The sequence below is a fragment of the Rhinichthys klamathensis genome, unplaced genomic scaffold, assembly GCF_029890125.1.
Source record: "Rhinichthys klamathensis goyatoka isolate OS25496 unplaced genomic scaffold, OSU_Roscu_1.1 h1tg000032l_1, whole genome shotgun sequence".
NCBI classification, from domain to species: Eukaryota; Metazoa; Chordata; class Actinopteri; order Cypriniformes; family Leuciscidae; genus Rhinichthys; species Rhinichthys klamathensis.
Genome location: NW_026606581.1, coordinates 4,144,202 through 4,164,820, shown reverse-complemented (window position 1 = coordinate 4,164,820; position 20,619 = coordinate 4,144,202). Strand labels below are relative to the sequence as shown.

General features: G+C 39.1%; 1 protein-coding gene across 1 annotated transcript in view; it reads right to left on the bottom strand.

Annotated features, from left to right (window-relative positions):
- The window catches only part of rnf144aa (ring finger protein 144aa), a 51,325-nt gene that overhangs the window by 13,290 nt on the left and 17,416 nt on the right, over positions 1-20,619 (bottom strand). Inside the window, exons 2-5 of the mRNA XM_056245621.1 lie at positions 13,128-13,278; positions 11,670-11,774; positions 9,291-9,351; positions 5,822-6,032 (exon numbers count right to left, since the gene is read on the bottom strand). Coding sequence (XP_056101596.1) covers positions 5,822-6,032; positions 9,291-9,351; positions 11,670-11,774; positions 13,128-13,262 — 512 coding nt within the window. The 5' untranslated portion in view covers positions 13,263-13,278. The remainder of the gene's footprint in view (positions 1-5,821; positions 6,033-9,290; positions 9,352-11,669; positions 11,775-13,127; positions 13,279-20,619) is intronic.

Below are 20,619 nucleotides of genomic sequence, written 5' to 3'. Positions count from 1 at the left end.
TAAAGCATTAGTTGAGAGAGACCGTTTTTTTCCCATTAAGAAAAGCAAACTATCGGTATCGGCAGATATCATTCTGAATAATCAGCTATCGGTATAATTTATAATTTTTCGCTGAGAAATTTTATTATCGGTGCATCTCCAAAAATTATCCCTTTTCACAGGACAAAAATAAATAAATACGGTACTGGTAAATTCGATTTCTAGTACAGATTTCTACAGTCGATTTTTTTTCCACGCAGACAGGCCCATCTCTTTTCTGTGTACTAAAGTGTTGTGGGCCAGGGACAGTGTTCGCTGGTAATGAAGAGGCTGACCCACAGGGACCGAGCTGACAAGTACAAGCCCATTCATTTCCAGGACAATTCCCAGTCTATTGATCTAAGAGAAGTGACACTGTGCAGCAAACCTCTCATAGCCCGTTAAACAGCAGGAGCTCCTCCTTACAACTGCCTCTGACTCACAGTACTGCAACACTGCAGTTTAGTGAAGTACTATTAATAATCACAATAATAGTAGTAATATGATTATTTCTGATTTGATTATACACTACTGTTTGAGTTATATACACAAATGTTTGAGGTAAAAAAAACAAAAAACTTTTCTTCAGCAAGGATGGATTAAATTGACAGTAAAGACTTTTACACTGTTCTTTTGAACTTTCTATTCATCAAAGAATCCTGAGAAAAAGTATCACGGCATCCACAAAAACATTAGGAAGTATATTAAAATATTAAACCATATTAAATGTAAAAATAATAATAATAAAAAAAGAGAAATTCTTGAGCATCAAATCAGCATATTAGATTGTTTTCTGAAGGATCGCGTGACACTGAAGACTGGAGTAATGATGCTGAAAATTCAGTAAATTAAAAAAAAATCAGTAAATTACATTTTAAAATGTATTCTACACACACACACACAAGAGCGCGCACACACAAGGACAACATGATTTCACAATTTTATGGAATACTCATCAAGAAATCATGTAGAGTGAGACTTGATTTTGTCCATCAGATTTGATTCTATTATGATAAGTGGGCATATTATTAATAAGCAAATATATTAGTAATATTATTTTATAGCTCAAGGATGGCAGCTGGCCCGGGGCCAGTGTGAGAGAGTTTTAGGCTAGTTGCCAATAAAAGTTTTACATTCACTGATCCATTTTTTTATGCCCTGTAAACTTGATGTTTGGCTCTCTGTGATGTATTCCACATTGCTATAGCAAATTCTGATGATTTGTCACCAATGTAACTAACTGACTAACACAAAAAAATCAAAAAAAATGACCTGTCAAAGTCATCAACTGTTATGTGAAAAACTACAAACCAATCAATGATATTTTGCATTATCATTTTCCAGCAATGACGCTATCATAATTTCATGCTTGTTGCAAATATTCTTTTTTGTAGAAAACAAAACAGTCAGAAAAATAAAGGAAGAACGTATATTTTTTAGCAAAAATAGCATGTATGTACATATATATACACTCACCTAAAGGATTATTAGGAACACCTGTTCAATTTCTCATTAATGCAATTATCTAATCAACCAATCACATAGCAGTTGCTTCAATGCATTTAGGGGTGTGGTCCTGGTCAAGACAATCTCCTGAACTCCAAACTGAATGTCAGAATGGGAAAGAAAGGTGATTTAAGCAATTTTGAGCGTGGCATGGTTGTTGGTGCCAGACAGGCGGGTCTGAATATTTCACAATCTGCTCCGTTACTGGGATTTTCACGCACAACCATTTCTAGGGTTTACAAAGAATGGTGTGAAAAGGAAAAAAAACATCCAGTATGCGGCAGTCCTGTGGGCAAAAATGCCTTGTTGATGCTAGAGGTCAGAGGAGAATGGGGCGACTGATTCAAGCTGATAGAAGAGCAACCTTGACTGAAATAACCACTCGTTACAACCGAGGTATGCAGCAAAGCATTTGTGAAGCCACAACACGCACAACCTTGAGGTGGATGGGCTACAACAGCAGAAGACCCCACCGGGTACCACTCATCTCCACTACAAATAGGAAAAAGAGGCTACAATTTGCAAGAGCTCACCAAAATTGGACAGTTGAAGACTGGAAAAACGTTGCCTGGTCTGATGAGTCTCGATTTCTGTTGAGACATTCAGATGGTAGAGTCAGAATTTGGCGTAAACAGAATGAGAACATGGATCCATCATGCCTTGTTACCACTGTGCAGGCTGCTGGTGGTGGTGTAATGGTGTGGGGGATGTTTTCTTGGCACACTTTAGGCCCCTTAGTGCCAATTGACCCTTCGCTAGGCCACGCCCGAAAACCGCCACTGGCCAATCGTGGCTTAGCAACCGTAACTAGGCGCGGGAGGTCTGTCAAGCTTTCGAGCGAGGGAAACATGCCGACGCGTTGTGCGTATGGATAGTGCAAATCTGATACCCGGTATTCTAAAAGTTTGGACGGTGGGGTGGCATTTTTTCTCTTCCCGAAACCTAAAAGCCAAAGGGGAGAAATCCCGGGCGTGGATCAAGCAGTGTGGAGACCCATTCACAGCTAAATGTCGACAGGATTAACAACAAAAAAACACGCCTATTGCTTGGAAATAATGGCGGTTCTTTGTTCATAATGCATATATTTGAACGTAAAATAAGACGATTAAAGGCAAGACGGAGGCTCACTGACATACTTTAAAATATATTTCAGCATTTTGTTAATCGACGGCCTACTAACGTTACCCCAGTAACTTTACCCCAATCCGACCGCGGCTCTCCCGGTGTTAGATTGATGGATAAGCTGTTTGATTTGTAATTATTAGATTATTTTCACATTTCACTTACTCTGCTGTGGATGAACATAGCTGTTCAATTTGTGTGTTTCCCATGTGAATGGTCTGCTAAGGAGGCGGCTGCTGCTTGCGCTGGGACCTTAACGTCATAGGCTTTAGCTTCAATTTTGATGAAATTATTCTCTAATCGGTTGCATATTATGTCGTGGATATATCCCTCGAATGCATACTGCTGTCCCTTTTGTCTTGCTCTCTCAGATATTTCACCTGTTCGCCAAAAATGACAAATTATCTCCTTGGGAATGTCTGACACCGGTGCATTCACACTGTAATAGACGTGGCAGCCGCGAAAGCTTGACAGGCGTAGCAACAGTAACTAAGGAGGGCGGGGCTTAGCGAAGGGTCAATTGGGCATCGTTTAAATGCCACGGCCTACCTGAGCATTGTTTCTGACCATGTCCATCCCTTTATGGCCACCATGTACCCATCCTCTGATGGCTACTTCCAGCAGGATAATGCACCATGTCACAAAGCTCAAATCATTTCAAATTGGTTTCTTGAACATGACAATGAGTTCACTGTACTAAAATGGCCCCCACAGTCACCAGATCTCAACCCAATAGAGCATCTTTGGGATGTGGTGGAACGGGAGCTTCGTGCCCTGGATGTGCATCCCACAAATCTCCATCAACTGCAAGATGCTATCCTATCAATATGGGCAAACATTTCTAAAGAATGCTTTCACCACCTTGTTGAATCAATGCCACGTAGAATTAAGGCAGTTCTGAAGGCGAAAGGGGGTCAAACACAGTATTAGTATGGTGTTCCTAATAATCCTTTAGGTGAGTGTATATATATATATATTTTTTTTTTTTTTCTTGTGAACTGGGCCAGAAAGAAAAGAAGAAGTTACACAAGTAGCAAAGAAAACATTTGAATATATCAAATATTTGAATAAAGTCAAATAACCTAAAAACATTTTTTTTCCATGCAGGGCTATTGCTTGAGTTCTTAGGGAGGCCATGAATATTTAAATACATTATTTACACTTTCTTTAAGAGTCAGGTCAGCTCATAGCTCCTTGAGGAAACAGTCTGTTTAAAGTGTAAATCGGATCCATTTAGATTTCATGCTGTCTAAAGACTGATTCTCTCACTCTGAGATATATTTAGGAGTTTAGGCGCAATCTCAAACATGAAATGATACAGAAATTGAGCTGTAAACTTGAAAGGCTCTTTGGAGTATTATGACTAGTGTGTATTAGTGAAGCAATTCACTTCAGAGCTGGCTGAGTGTTCACTCCTGTAAGACCCAAGATCAAGGATCAGAAACTCCGCTCAATGATGCTTTTGCTTTGGAATCAAGTGTGCGTGTGACATGAATGTCAAATAACACCTGTGCATGCATCTCTGGCTTACTGAGCAGAGAGAGAAAAAAAAAAATCACTCTTCAACATCTAAAAGCTGAAGATCCATTCTTCGACTGAATGATGAGCATGTTCAATAAGGCAGAAAAACTGACTGATTGAGGTATTTTATTTCAAATCTAAAGTCGCCTTATCAACATCGAACATCATTACACTGTACATGCCTCATCGTGACAGCTGGATAGTGGATACACATACCAACCAGGAGGGAGGACGGGAGTGTTTAAACGCACATCAAAGAGACAAAACTACACTGAAGCGTATCTGCTGATGAATGAGGAGGAGACAAGAGGAGAAAGACTTAAAGGAATAGTTCAGGAAAGGATAACCTCAGAGAAAAGATAACCTCAATCAACAGCATTTGTGGCACAGTGTACCCCCAAAAATAATTAATTTTGACTCGTCCCTTATTTTCTTTATAGAAAAAGGGTTACATGAGACACAAATGAGGTAAATGGAGCCAATTTTCAGTGGAAAAGCAGTGAAATCACTTGAAAGCAGAAACGAGAAACTTACACTACCAATCAATAATTTGGGGTTGGTAAGATTTTTTAATGTTTTTGAAAGAAGTCTTCTATGCTCACCAAGACTGCACTTATTTGATTAAAAATACAGTACTAAAAGTAACTGTTACAATCACGTTCAGTTTGTTTTGTTTTCATTCAGTCACAATCACATGTTTCCTTTGTCTAGTTTCCCACCACTTATGGATTGTCATGGTTACTGATGATTGGTCCTCTTGTACAGCTGTGTCTCCTTATTAACCTTGTTTGTACCACTACTTAAGTTCCTTTGGTCCCTCAGTTCTTTGTCGGTTGTTGTCTGTGCACTAGCACACCGTTTCGCATGTCGGCTTGTTATTCTGAGTTCATAATAAATCTTATGTTCTTTTATAATCAACTTCATCTTCTGTGGATCTAAGCATTACAGTAATACTGTAAAATATTAATATTATTAAATATATTATTTAATATTATTTAAAAGTATTTTTTATTTAAATATATATTAATATTATTACTGTGAGGGCAAAGCTGAATTTTCAGCATCATTACTGCATTACTAACATTTCTAATTGTTATCAATAATATCAATATTATTATCATCAATGTTGAAAAAAGGGTTGCTGCTTAATATTTTTGTGAAAACCAAGATTTTTTTTTCTTTTTTTTCAGGATTCTATAATGAATAGAAAGTTCAAAAGACCAGCATTTATTTGAAATAGAAATATCTTTTTACTTGTTGGCCTAAATGTCTTTACTGTCAATTTTGAACAATTGAATGCATCCTTGCTGAATAAAAATGTTAATTTCTTTAAAAAATCTTACTGACCCCAAACTTTTGAATGGTAAACAATTTTATAAAACCCTTTACATTAATTCTTCTCATAAAACTTGTATATTAAAGTTGGTCCCTTTCATTTTTGGTTGGTCACTTTACAGTCAGTTTAAGGCATTATGTTGTCATGGCAAAAAATAAGTTGTAATATTGGTCATATTTTAAGTGCCTCTCAAGGTAACCCACATTTTTGCTTTTTAAAAAAGGAGAGACAAGTAAAAATCAACATTATGCCACAAGTGATGTCATTTAAGCACAGCTTGTACTGAACCTAGATCATTTCTTTAAAAGACAACAGTACCTGCTTTCTCCAGGTAGAAACGAGGTGATGGGGACGTTCTCCTGGCAGTCTTGGTCCGGGTGCCAGCTGGCCTTGCAGGCGGAACAGAACTCAAGTGTGCAAACGCTGCACCGCACCAACTGCGGAAGCGGCGTGTCAGACTCCTTCAGCTGGCACACGGCCTGGCACGTGGAGGAGGGGCACCAGGTCCGGCTTGGGTCCAGCAACACCTCTGTAGGGGGGGGGTGAGAGATGAGAGATCAGACGCAGTTTCCGTGAGTGTTTATTTTAGGCTGCTTCCAGCTGATGCAGGCTGACAGGTCACCATGGTTACGCCATCTGAGATGGAGGGGTAATAGAAAAGAGCAGCTTCGGCCTCATCTGCCCTCAGGAACGACATCCCAGAGCTGCTGCTCATAGCTTCGCATAAATTCATTAGTTAAATTAGATTTCATTAAAGCAAAAAGCTGCATGAGGCCTGTGCGTTACAGTGATTTTACGACTGGGCACAATAGGTGGCGGAGACAAAGTTGTTCAATAAATAATTACATTTAGTTGTAGCTAGATTCATGTATTCTGATAAAACATGAGTGGTGCTTGTTTGTGCGAAAGATCTGGATGTCTGGGTGTAGCTATGCAGTTGCTAATTCATTCTGCTAGGGCCTTGCAAGGTGATTTTGAGGTGGTTTCTAGGATGTCCTCCTGAGATGCTAACTGATCCACACCAAAAACAGTCCACTCCAAGTCTCTGTGGTATTCTGGTCCCTATATACACCTTTGATTGTAGCTCTAATCAGAATTTAGAGATGCAACTACCCATTTCATAATGGTTTTACTTGCTCATCTGCCTGATGAATGCATAAAAGGTCAGTTAGTGGCACACTATATGGCTATGGTTATGTAAGGTGTGTTTGGGGGCAATTATGTTAGAAAGAGGACTTTCAGTAATATCTGCTGTCTTGTGTCAGGATGGCATGTATTTTTGTCTGTCCTCAAGTGCACTGCGAATCTCTCACAAACTAAACACACTCGCGCTCACCCTCTCCATCTGACACGGCAGGCCATGCGGGAGTGTGTATATGTTATAACCACCATTCCACTCCAGTTTCCCGGAACACCGATGGGCTAAATGAACGCATTTTTACACTCTCTCTATGTAAATCTCTCAATTATGAGGGTGTTGCCACCATACATTTACCCACCCAAAGACCCTTACCTCGAAGAAGTCAGAAGAGGTTGAAAGTGGACAAAAGAGACAAATTAAAACACCAGGTATAAATGGGAATGTGCCTCCCTCGTCTACTTGTGATCTGATCGACTAATCTCGACGCATTTTAATACCAGGTCTAAACAGGGGCTAGATAGCATCGGAACAACTGCAACGCGTAACTACATTTATTTCCCTCCCTTATGTCTTTTTAAAATAGGCTAATGTAACACACTGGAGGGGGTGGACAGAGAATATCTCTAAAGCAAATGTATCCTGTGGTTCAAACAACTGGAGACTATCAGAGTCCAGAGCCTGGGATCCCCTACTGAAGAAAATGATGAAAGAGAGGATTCATACGCCAGGTTTATGGCACAGATCCTCAGGTCTTATCTGTTTAAGGGAACCTTCATGCTTTCGATCAAGCCTATCCAATTAGCAATAGTCTAATTTACTCTTTATTAGTCTTTTAATCTTGGAGATTTCTGACTAGAAGCTACATTTGTTAAAATTAAAAAACATTTCATGTCAGCATACAGACTGATTTGGATACAGAGTGGAAACACAGAGTCTTCATTTACACTTAACTCTTTTTAAGATCCTGGGTTAAGTCTATTTTAACCCTGGGTTTCACACTTGTGATTTTCATAGGTTTGCAATGCTTTAAACTCTGAATTATGAATCATATAATTATGATATATGTTCTGGAAAATGTGCCAGAGGTATGAAGGTTTCCCTCTCACACTTCAAATTGTTAGCCATTGGTTTAATGTCATTCTGGATTTTAAAAGTTGTTTATAGTTTACCTTGGGTTCATAAATAATTATTAGTGGCTAGAATAGGGTTCCAACAGCCATTTATAAAATAGGAGTCAACTATAGAGGTTTATTAACTACTAGCTAGTTTGAAACTCTATACTCGGTTGCCCCATTTGTTCTTGACCCTTGCAAATCCGTGTATCATTCGTTCAGTCGTTTTGTTTTTTATTTATAATATCGAAAGTAGAAAAATAAGAAAACGGCTCCTTTTTATTTATTTAAAAAAAAAACAAAAAAAAAACAAGAATTCAGTTTGATATTTCGTTTTTTTCGTTCAGGGGTAGAAAAATGAATAAAAAGTTTGAATATTCGATCTCTGCATGTGGGTGTAAATGTCAACATCATCACATAGGTCTTAAGGATTAAAGTCTGTCAGTTAAAACAAGAGCTTATTGAAAAAATTTAATCAATCTGATGTTTAATAATTATCTTGGTTGGAGACAATTCCGTAAATATTTCTTTTAATGTAGTTACGTTTCAACAAGTTTAATGGTGCAATGCAAAAATGTTTAATAGTGCGCAAGTTGTACTTTAGTGCCCCTTTACATTATAAGGCTAAGTTGTAACTTGTTTGCATATTTACACGATGAATGTTACTATCAATACTATCAACACATTGCTGTTTGTTTGCGATCATCCTGACCAGACCAGCCCAACATTGGTTTAACGAACCTGAATGAAAACAATCATAACACACTTATGCATTAACTCTTTACAAAACACATACTGTAATCCACCTTATTTTTAATATAGCTTGCAGATGCAAGGCTTCTGGTCCATTTATTTATTTCCGCGTCCAGTTTTTTTTTTACAAAAAACGTCTGTGTGATGTTGGTATTTGTTATCATTTTATTTAAATATTAAGCATAAACACAATGTTTTGTAGTGCAAATAGTTATACCATTTACAGCACTTTGTTAGTCTTCTAGCACTTAATGAATTGGAATCCTGCACAGTCACAGGAAATAGCTTACTTACACTTTGAAAAAAAAGGGACCGTTTTTTTTTTTTAAGATAAAAATTGAAAGTCAGGGCTGTGGCATATTGATCAGCACGAGTTTCAAAACGTTGAGCCTTGGTGCTCACGTGGACAAAGTACAAAGATTTGATTCTGCCATTTTCCCGGAAAAAAAAAAACTGCGCAAATGATAATCAGAAAACATAATGAGGTACAGTTAAACAAGGTGTCTGCAGGTGGCAGGCTCTCATTGAAGAAAAACAGACAGTACAGCCTAAGGTAAAAGCCTCCATTCTGTGACAGCATAAGGTCAGCTGGACCTACACGAGTCCAGTGCAAGTCCACTCTCACATCCCTTTCATCCTCACACCTGCACTGGCCTATTTATCTACAGTGAGTCACTCTGAGTCATCTAGGACAGCAAGCATGGAGCTCACCATCAACATGCACACGCACACGTGCCTCACCAGCCCCTGATGGACAGACAGACAGCCTCTTTCCACTTACCCTTCTCAAACTGCAGCTTCCTGTACCTCTGCATTATCTCTGTGGCCACCATGCATTCAATCTGAGAGAGAAAGAAAGAAAGTGGACAAAAGCCATTATTAAACAACGTGGATGGATACAAAGGCACTCTTTGCTTTGCAGATATTGCATTTAGCATTCAATTTGATCTGGGTAAACACACATCCAACAACAAATACGGTTTCTAATCTAATCACTGTCTTGAGATCAAACAACACAGCAGGAATATGCATGTTGAATTTTTGTTTGGTAAGGATTGCCCCCCAAAAAAAGGCACATTAGTTGCTCTGATGCTTTGCATCTGGGTCTGATTCATCTGGTTTAGCTGCTTTGATACCGAACGAGCCAGCCATCCTCACAATGAGCCTGCAGCGGCGAGGAGGAACCCTGCCCTCGGACTGACCTCATACTTGGAAGGATTTCGTGGTGCAAGACACAGAGGGGAGAGTCAGAGTGGAGAGGTTTCAGCATCCATTTTATGCTAAAAGAGCTTGATGAGATGCAGGTCCATTTTAGGACTTTTTATTTGGACGGTAAAGTATTTGTTGTTTTAGAAGCTGTGACTATTGCAGGTTTTGTAGAAAAAAAAAAAAAACTTCATTACACTGGAGTTCCTAAAACCCCTTTAATCCTGACAATTCAACCTTTTCAGACTCCCCACCAAGATTAACATAACTACATTATTTAATGCTTAACAGATCATTAGTTAGACAGTTATTAATTAGTTAATAGTTCTGTACAGATAAAGCGTTGTTGAAAATCCGGTTCGCGTACCCCGAAGTGATAAAATAAAACAAAATTCTTTATCAAATGTATAGGCAAGACAAGTAGTTTGTTTAGGCATGGTTTGTAGGGAAATTACAAACCTGCACACATATATTCAAACGAATATAACTATAGAATCAATTTTTAATGCGCATGTGAACGCATGTGAACGCCATCAGGTCACAGGTTCGCGTTTAAAGTCTGTTTAGAGAGAACGCCGTCGTCTTAGTGGCCCCTAATGTAATAACAAATGATAATTTTGGTGGAAGTGAATCAATCAAAACTAACTTTAGCTGGAAATAACACTATTCAAAAATCGCTATAAAGCCTAAACAATCTTTGTTACCATAAATTGTAAGTTTATCTCTGTAAAGCTGCTTTGAAACAATCTTCATTGTTAAAGACTTAACTTGACTTGACTTTTGTATCTTCAAGGGATAGTTCACCCAAAAATGAAAATTAGCCCTATGATTTACTCACCCTGAAGCCATCCTAGGAGTATATGACATTCTTCTTTCAGACGAATACAATTGGAGTTTTATTAAAAAAGGTCCTGACTCTTCCAAACGTTATAATGGGTGTCAATGGGTATATTTTTTTGGAAGTCCATCAAAGTCCTCTATCTGTGATAAAAGTGCTCAAAATGGCTCTGAGGGGTTAACAAAGGTCTTCTGAAGTGAAGCGATACGTTCCTGTAAGAAAAATATCCATATTTAAAACTTTATCGACTAAAATCACTAGCTTCCGGCAGACGGCCGTATACAAGTCGACTTGGAAGAGCCAGGGTCTTTTTTAATATAACTCCAATTGTGTTCGTCTGAAAGAAGAATGTCATATACACCTAGGATGGCTTCAGGGTGAGTGAATCATGGGATACTTTACATTTTTGGGTGAACTATCCCTTTAAGGGCCCTTTGTTTAAAAACCCTAATAGTAAAATGAATAAGTCCCTGACATGAAAGCTGTACTGACCAATCACAACTCTGTTTTATAATAGTAAATATTTAGCATTAAAAAGCTGTGCAAAATGCAGGAATATGTATGCGTTCAAATGTTTGGTAATTTTGTAAGATTTTGTCATGTTTTTGAAATGGCAAGAAAACAGCAATGTTATGAAATAATATTGCATTTTAAAAAACTGTTTTTTTATGTGAATATATTTTAAAATGTAACTTATTGCTGTAATGACAAAGCTGAATTTTCATGATCACATGATCCTTCAGAAATCATTCTAATATGCTGTTTTGATGCTTAAGAAACATTTCTTATTACTATCAATATTTAAAACAATTGTGCTGCTTTATATTTTTTGTGGAAACGGTACATTTTTATCAGGATTCTTTGATGAACAAAAAGTTCAAAAGAACAGCATTTATTTGAATAGAAGACTCGTGTGATATTGCAGTTGTTGCTCGTGTATGATATTGCTTAACTATATCGTATGAAATATGAGACAAAAACTCATACAGGGGCATTTTTGCCCCAGTATCTTGCATTTTAGGGGGATTCTAACTGCCTTTTATAGGCTTCATCATGCAGTGATGCAGATGTTACTGCCCCCAAATGTTTGAACAGTAGAGTGTATGTTGACATTACCTCATTTTCTTGTAAATGTCCACGTTTCGGACAGGCTGAGTCTGGACAGCTGATGGCCGTTTCAAAGCCTTCTTTTATGAGAATTTCCACATACTGCTTCAGGCACTTTAAAAGGATAATAAGACATAAAAATAAATAAAATAGAAAATATGGAAAAATACATTATGAGTAAACAAATTCTGCTTTTAATTTTGTGTTTAATTTGCTAAGTGTCTGAGAGTGTGAGTACAGAAACACTAAACCACTTGTAATGCACTGTTAACTTCCTCAAAAAAATGACGCTGTATAACATCTCAATTTAATGAAGACGCAGTCACTTGTCCAAGACTAATTATCCTTCAGTGTGAGCAATTTGCAAACTCACTCTTTTAATAGGCTGTGAACAAAACATATTTTATTATTTCATTTTTTGCTTCAGGAGAAAAATCCGGTCATATTTTCTATCTCTCCTACTCTCTCTCTCAAAAAAAAACTAATAATAAAAAAAATCGAAATAAAATAATAATAATACAATTATAATACAATTTAAAAATAATTAAAAATATTATTAAATAATTTTAATCTGAACGCACCAAAAACTAAATTGTGTATTTGAGCTTTTAGGAATGTTTGGCAAGGCAAACTCTGAGGGAGTTGTTTCCATAAACATGCTTCGCTTAAGACACAAAGACAGTTTTGTCTCTAGTGAGCTAAGACACAAGCAAGACAAGGCTTCTCAGAGTCAGATGAGGAGATGTTTTCCCTTTACCCTACTCTAGCAGCTTCCTTTCCCCAAATGTTGCCTGCAACCTCAAGATATAAATAAAACTGGTCTCAAATCAGTATAACTACACAGCAAAGGGAAAGTCAGAACAGCAAACCTCAGAGGGTTGAATAAGACTGTTTATTACTGGACTATGAATCACATTTCTGGATATTCCGTCTATAGCTGTGAACTGTGCTTATATATAGACACATTTCAAAATGTCTGAGGCTTATGTAAGAATCCCACTCATTTATTTTTAGACGTTCCATTCCTATAACAGTGAAACCTAAAGACAGAGATGAAATATAGAAATATTCATAAAATATGGCTGAAAGCACACATTATTTTAAATCTTTGTGGAAATCTCTCATTGAGTTCTATTCTAAACTTAAATACAATTAATACAATAAAATTATCATTTTATTTCATTTTGATAAATAAATAAAATAAATAAAATATTAGCTTATTTTTATTTTGTTATGTGATATGTTATTTATTATGCATTATTTTATTGTATACTGATAAAAATTAAATTAAATAATATAATAATAATAAAAAATAAATGTTTAAAAATATATATTTTTTATTTATTTGTTTATTTATTATTATTATTATATTATTTAATTTAATTTTTATCAGCATAAAATAAAATAATGGATAATCATAATAATGCATGTTTTTTGAACCCTAAAATCCGTTTAGATACTACTCACCAGGGTGCAGAAGATGCATTGGCACTGGGTGATGGTGGTCATTTGCTCCAAGGGAAACTCTCCCAGGCACAACTTACAGGTCACCAGCGGGTCCAGGGCCAAATCCCAGGTGGGTCGGTACCTGGCTGTGGTCATGATGCCTGCTGCAGAGCTGAAACACAGAATAGCTGCTATTAGACAAAGCCTACAGTTTTATACACCTATACAAACGGCACAAAGCTTTTAACCGCTGTCAATCCAAAGTGCAGACTGCTACTGCAGACACGATAAGTGCTTCTCAGCGCTAATATCCACGGCATCACAAACACCAGCCCTCTAAATGCACATCAAATTAGCCACATTACGTTTAGAGATGGTCTAACAGAAGCAGTGGTGAAAGGGGCAAATACATTATTTACCCCCTTTTATATTCTGTAGCCTAAAGAGATGCCTTTTCAGAGATGCGCTTGGGATTCTAGTCTGACTGTAATGGAATGAAAAGTCGGACCAGATAGACGGAGCAATTTTTCGGCTTCTGCTGCTGAATGAAAGATGAGTTCACTGCGTGGTACTCCTTAAATGAGAAGGGTGGGAGAGAGAGAAAGTACATTACTCTCTGCCTACGTCTCCTCTTTTCTCAGTTTTTCAGAGAGGGATATTTTTGGAAGTCTCGACACTTCCATTTTCTCACGCTGAAGTGGGCTGTTGTGCACAGAGAGGCTCGTGTCTTAAGTGTTTGCAGGAAGTGCCTGCGAGAACATCAACACTGCTTGGCTGCTAAGCAACGGGGGAAAAGGGAACCGCTTCTGCAGGTCGAGGAACGGGTGCTTAAGGCAGGTTATGTTGGATATCATATGCTGAGAATCACTCAGGATGCTTTTAGACATTTCAGTCAGTGATGCAGAGTTGTGTGATGTAGTGGTTGAGGTTTAGTGCTAGTCAGGCCCGCCGACAGGGGGGGACAAACGGGTCTGTTGTCCCGGGCCCAGGGTAGGGAGGGGGGCCCAGAACTGGGCCCTCATTAAATTATGGAATAATTGTTAAAAATATAAATAAAATAGGCATATTTGTTGAAAAAATATCTAATATTTGAGTTACATAAAAGCTTTTTATTTGTTTTCTTCCTAATTGTCCTTGAAATAGTGGTCAAGAACCCACCCCCACCCCCAAAACAAAAATGGTTTGGCCACTTAATTAAAATATGATGTTGTCATTTGATTTGAAGTTCAGTAGGCTAACGTTACGCTCAAAATTTCCGGTCAGCACAAGTCCGGTGCTCAGAAAAGAAAAGAAAAGAAAAGAAAAGAAAAGAAGAAAATAGAGGCCTTCGAGATGTCCTAAACAAATATTTTTAAAAAGGTGCTGACGGTGAAGCTGGAACTAACGTTAGTAAAGTCAACGTAGAGCAAGGTAAGAAACAGCGCAGCCAACGTTTATGAGTGTTGTCAAAGACCCGGCACTTCGGTACCAAGTCGGTACAAATTTCTTTTTAAACGTCACGCCACGGTACCAGGTTTTCTCAAACCCGGGATGCGCGTGCATGCCCAAAGCGCGTGCAGTTGCGTCCTCTTCATAAAAGCGCTGACACATGGCGACCGGCGGTGCTGCTGCTGTGGTGGCTGTAAATCCACTTGTTGATAAGAAAGGAGGAAAGAGCCACATATGGAAATATTTTGGATATTAGCTCATAATAATAGCGACGCGGCGCGCTCGTTTTTACAGGCGCGCCTAAGTTCATTGTTGCATAGCAACGACAGACGCCACGGGAGAGCAAACGCTTGTGGAAAGGAGAAAGCGGTGCGAACTGCGCTCTCCATGATGATGACGAGGAAGTATTAGCAAAGAATTCATTGATTTCTAGCCCTTGCATTAGCTTTACTACTATTTATGGAGATGAGAAATAAAAAGCCGGCTGAAATGCATCACTGTCATCATCGGTGAACAGATAATGGGTCAGATCCGAGTCTATTTTTGCTGCGCTGCTCATGCTTACAAGTGAAAGCACACTTTTGATGGACAAAAAATAAATATGATTTCACACAAAAAGTGCCCAAAATGCACAGATTTTGCATGTCTAGTGTGTTTTAACAAGAACTGCAGTAGGCTATGTCAGAAAAGAAAATTAAGACATTTATAGAAAATGTACCCATTTAAACGTGTTTTTATTATTCATTTTGGGTAAAAGTATATGGTGTTTTATAAAAAATAAAAAAAATCGTGGGGGGGGGCCCTATCTAAGATTATCTTGTCCCGGGCCCAGGCAAGACTGTCAGCTGGCCTGGTGCTAGTAACGGGAAGGCACTTGACTTGACACCACGCAGGTGCCGTTTACACCACCTTTCTATGTCGACATCAAATGAAACCGGAAACATTTAACTGGAAATGTGCTAAAACTAGTTTATGCCACATTGCTAGGTGGTTGCCAGGTGTTTTGAGTGGTTTTTAGTGTTTTTTACCCAGTTGTTTGCCAGAGCATTGTCGAGTGCAAATCAGAGAATCATATCAAGCCAATCTCGCCAAAATAACTTTTTAGCACACACCCACTCCTATGAAGTACTGCAAATCAAATTAGTATGACTCTCGTTTATGCTCTCAAAATACTTAAATATTTGTATATAAATACGCATATATACGCACGAAGGTGTCATGATTCTGCCATCTTGTCTTTGATTTCACTGGTCTTGTGGCAGGATCATGGCAGACCCATGTTTCATGTGCAGCACATGGCCATTTGTTTGGGCCATGTGCTTGGGTTGTCTCGTCTCTTTACCCCGCCCCCTTGTTATCCTGATTTAGTCATTATTGCTTTATCTGTGTCACCTGTCATGTCATGATTAGTCTCCCTATTTTATCCCCTTGTGTTTCACTGTCTCTTGTCGGTTCATTGCCAAATGTTACTTGTGAGTACCCTGTGAAAGTCTTGTCTTTGAAAGTCATTGAAAGTCTAGTCATTGTTAGTTTCTCTTGAAGTGTTGTTTGTTTTCTAGTGTTTTGTCAGTGTCGTTGTCTAGTTAGTCACCGTAGTCCTGTCTTGTTTTGCCCCCTCGTGGGCTTTGTTTTCCCGGTTATTTGTTTAATAAATCGTGTTGCCTTGACTACTGTCTGCTATTGGGTTCATCCTTCCTCACCCACATAACAGAAGGTTTCATCGCAGAAACCTTGTATCTCCATAGTGTTTTATCTTCTTCATTAATCATTACTGTTGGTCAACTTTAATGTCTGTATGTGGGTTTTGCAAATATTTAACCAATAAAAAGTATTTAAAACTCCAATGGATCATCAAACTGTCGGTAAAACCCAAGAACTCCACCCCGCCTCAATTGTGAATGAAGTGCAGTAAAAATTTTGTAAGGTCTCTGCTTGTTTGTAATGCAAGAGTAAACAAAAAACACTACATATGTTTAATGTATTTGAGGAGTGGAGAAGAGTCTAGCATTTGGCATCTTAAATAGCCTGTGTGTAGCACTTTGCCTTTAATAATAACATGAGCTTTTGGCCAAATTACACTTATGTCTGAAATTCTCCTAAATTTGACTATGCTGTTTTTCTCTCTCATTAAATCCGTCAAGTACAGAATCTTGTACCTATGTCTTTTTATCTGACATAAATGTCCACAGCATAAATGATATGAGGTTGCACATCAGTTTAATATTTTTCTTAACCTCTCACCTTTAGTATAAGAAATTTCAGAGAGGCTTTGCATAAGACAAATTCATTTTCTCTGAGCATAAACAGAATTATAAACAAATCCCTAATGCTACAGACGTTAAAGGGCTCTTAAGCTCTCATTCGTCATTTGCACAAAAAGTCCTGGCTGTTTCCGCTTGATAAGTCAAACGGGGTGAAGTACTGATGGCTTGATGATGCAGCAACGCAGCCTCCAGTATCTCAAGAACAGAGACGCCAAAGAAAGCTGATTTTGCTGGTCGAGCGCAGAGGTCTTACATCACTCTTCCTTCAACCTGTCACAACCTGTCTTGCTCGTCCACATCCATCCATCTCTGATGCTCGTTCTCTCAGGCTACCACCTCATCTGAGCAGCACAGAGAAAAGAGACCACATTAACTATATCTCATGAAACAGGGGTGCATGATATCTTTATGCTGATATGTGGCCAAAGAATGAGAACTTAATGATTCTTGAGAATATATATATGTACACACACACTCACCTAAAGGATTATTAGGAACACCATACTAATAATGTGTTTGACCCCCTTTCGCCTTCAGAACTGCCTTAATTCTATGTGACATTGATTCAACAAGGTGCTGAAAGCATTCTTTAGAAATGTTGGCCCATATTGATAGGATAGCATCTTGCAGTTGATGGAGATTTGTGGGATGCACATCCAGGGCACGAAGCTCCCGTTCCACCACATCCCAAAGATGCTCTATTGGGTTGAGACTGTGAGGGCCATTTTAGTACAGTGAACTCATTGTCATGTTCAAGAAACCAATTTGAAATGATTTGAGCTTTGTGACATGGTGCATTATCCTGCTGGAAGTAGCCATCAGAGGATGGGTACATGGTGGCCATAAAGGGATGGACATGGTCAGAAAAACAATGCTCAGGTAGGCCGTGGCATTTAAACGATGCCCAATTGGCACTAAGCGGCCTAAAGTGTGCCAAGAAAACATCCCCCACAACATTACACCACCACCACCAGCCTGCACAGTGGTAACAAGGCATGATGGATCCATGTTCTCATTCTGTTTACGCCAAATTCTGACTCCACCATCTGAATGTCTCAACAGAAATCGAGACTCATCAGACCAGGCAACATTTTTCCAGTCTTCAACTGTCCAATTTTGGTGAGCTCTTGCAAATTGTAGCCTCTTTTTCCTATTTGTAGTGGAGATGAGTGGTACCCGGCGGGGTCTTCTGCTGTTGTAGCCCATCCGCCTCAAGGTTGTGCGTGTTGTGGCTTCACAAATGCTTTGCTGCATACCTCGGTTGTAACGAGTGGTTATTTCAGTCAAAGTTGCTCTTCTATCAGCTTGAATCAGTCGGCCCATTCTCCTCTGACCTCTAGCATCAACAAGGCATTTTCGCCCACAGGACTGCCGCATACTGGATGTTTTTCCCTTTTCACACCATTCTTTGTAAACCCTAGAAATGGTTGTGCGTGAAAATCCCAGTAACTGATAGGGCTGTCAACGAATATTCTAAATTCGAATATATATTCGAATAGTTTTAAAAAACAGAAATTCGAAAGTGAAAATTAATATTCGAATCATGTGGAAAAATACGCCAGCGGTAGCAGAGGCGTGGCTGTCTGCTTTGCGAGTGGCAAAATGTAAAACGCATTTTCCAGCTGCACAGATAGCACAGTGAGTGTCTGGCTCACTCATTGGCTGTGCTGCGGCAACTGCACATCCAATGGCGCGGGCGCCTCCAACGTGTGCGCCAATGAGCTAGCATTACATCATACACGTCAGAGCCCGCCAAGGGGGCGTGGCCAGACGCCCTCGAAATATGCTAGCCATTATAGCAGCAGTTTACCACAGCACATCTCGCTCGGAGCGTTCAATGTCGGTTCTATATACTGTAAAACTTCAATTAATGTAAATAATATTTGTTTCAATCACTGAATGAAGCCTGCTATATTTAGGACAAGAGTCGCGACCTTAAATTGCTTGCACAAAACTCTTGATCAGCACGCCACTCAACATTTGTTTTTTCTTGTTCATTTAAACCGTTATGCGCAGAGAGCGTGAGGTGAGGGGCGAGAGAGAGAGAGAGAAAGAGTGCCTGCGAGCAAGAGTAAGGTCTGCGGTTTTGGCCATTAGTTGATTTACTTGTTTTTGTGTAAGTTAATACGTTGTCAAATATGTTTAAACTTAAATAAACTACCTTTATAAGTAGTTGTGTCTCTTTGTATTAATTTGTCCTGTTATTGACGTAATGCGCGTCATTGACAAAATGCGCAACCAGATATTCGAATAGTTCGAATATATGTTTTTTTTTTTTAGAGGGAATTTTCGAACGTCATTTTTGAGCAATTTTGACAGCCCTAGTAACTGATCAGATTGTGAAACTGGATTGTGACCGGCCCGTCTGGCACCAACAACCATGCCACGCTCAAAATTGCTTAAATCACCTTTCTTTCCCATTCTGACATTCAGTTTGGAGTTCAGGAGATTGTCCAGGACCACACCCCTAAATGCATTAAAGCAACTGCCATGTGATTGGTTGATTAGATAATTGCATTAATGAGAAATTGAACAGGTGTTCCTAATAATCCTTTAGGTGAGTGTATATATATATATATATATATATATATAGGTGAGTCTATATATATATATAGGTGATATATACACTCACCGGCCACTTTATTAGGTACCCCATGCTAGTAACGGGTTGGACCCCCTTTTGCCTTCAGAACTGCCTCAATTCTTCGTGGCATAGATTCAACAAGGTGCTGGAAGCATTCCTCAGGGAGTTTGGTCCATATTGACATGATGGCATCACACAGTTGCCGCAGATTTGTCGGCTGCACATCCATGATGCGAATCTCCCGTTCCACCACATCCCAAAGATGCTCTATTGGGTTGAGATCTGGTGACTGTGGAGGCCATTTTAGTACAGTGAACTCATTGTCATGTTCAAGAAACCAATTTGAAATGATTAGAGCTTTGTGACATGGTGGAAGTAGCCATCAGAGGATGGGTACATGGTGGCCATAAAGGGATGGACATGGTCAGAAACAATGCTCAGGTAGGCCGTGGCATTTAAACGATGCCCAATTGGCACTAAGGGGCCTAAAGTGTGCCAGGAAAACATCCCCCACACCATTACACCACCACCACCAGCCTGCACAGTGGTAACAAGGCATGATGGTTCCATGTTCTCATTCTGTTTACGCCAAATTCTGACTCTAACATCTGAATGTCTCAACAGAAATCGAGACTCATCAGACCAGGCAACATTTTTCCAGTCTTCAACTGTTCAATTTTGGTGAGCTCTTGCAAATTGTAGCCTCTTTTTCCTATTTGTAGTGGAGATGAGTGGTACCCGGTGGAGTCTTCTGCTGTTGTAGCCCATCCGCCTCAAGGTTGTGCGTGTTGTGGCTTCACAAATGCTTTGCTGCATACCTCGGTTGTAACGAGTGGTTATTTCAGTCACTGTTGCCCTTCTATCAGCTCGAACCAGTCTGGCCATTCTCCTCTGACCTCTGGCATCAACAAGGCATTTCTGCCCACAGAACTGCCGCTCACTGGATGTTTTTTCTTTTTCGGACCATTCTCTGTAAACCCTAGAGATGGTTGTGCGTGAAAATCCCAGTAGATTAGCAGTTTCTGAAATACTCAGACCAGCCCTTCTGGCACCAACAATCATGCCACGTTCAAAGTCACTCAAATCAACTTTCTTCCCCATACTGATGCTCGGTTTGAACTGCAGGAGATTGTCTTGACCATGTCTACATGCCTAAATGCACTGAGTTGCCGCCATGTGATTGGCTGCTTAGAAATTAAGTGTTAACGAGCAGTTGGACAGGTGTACCTAATAAAGT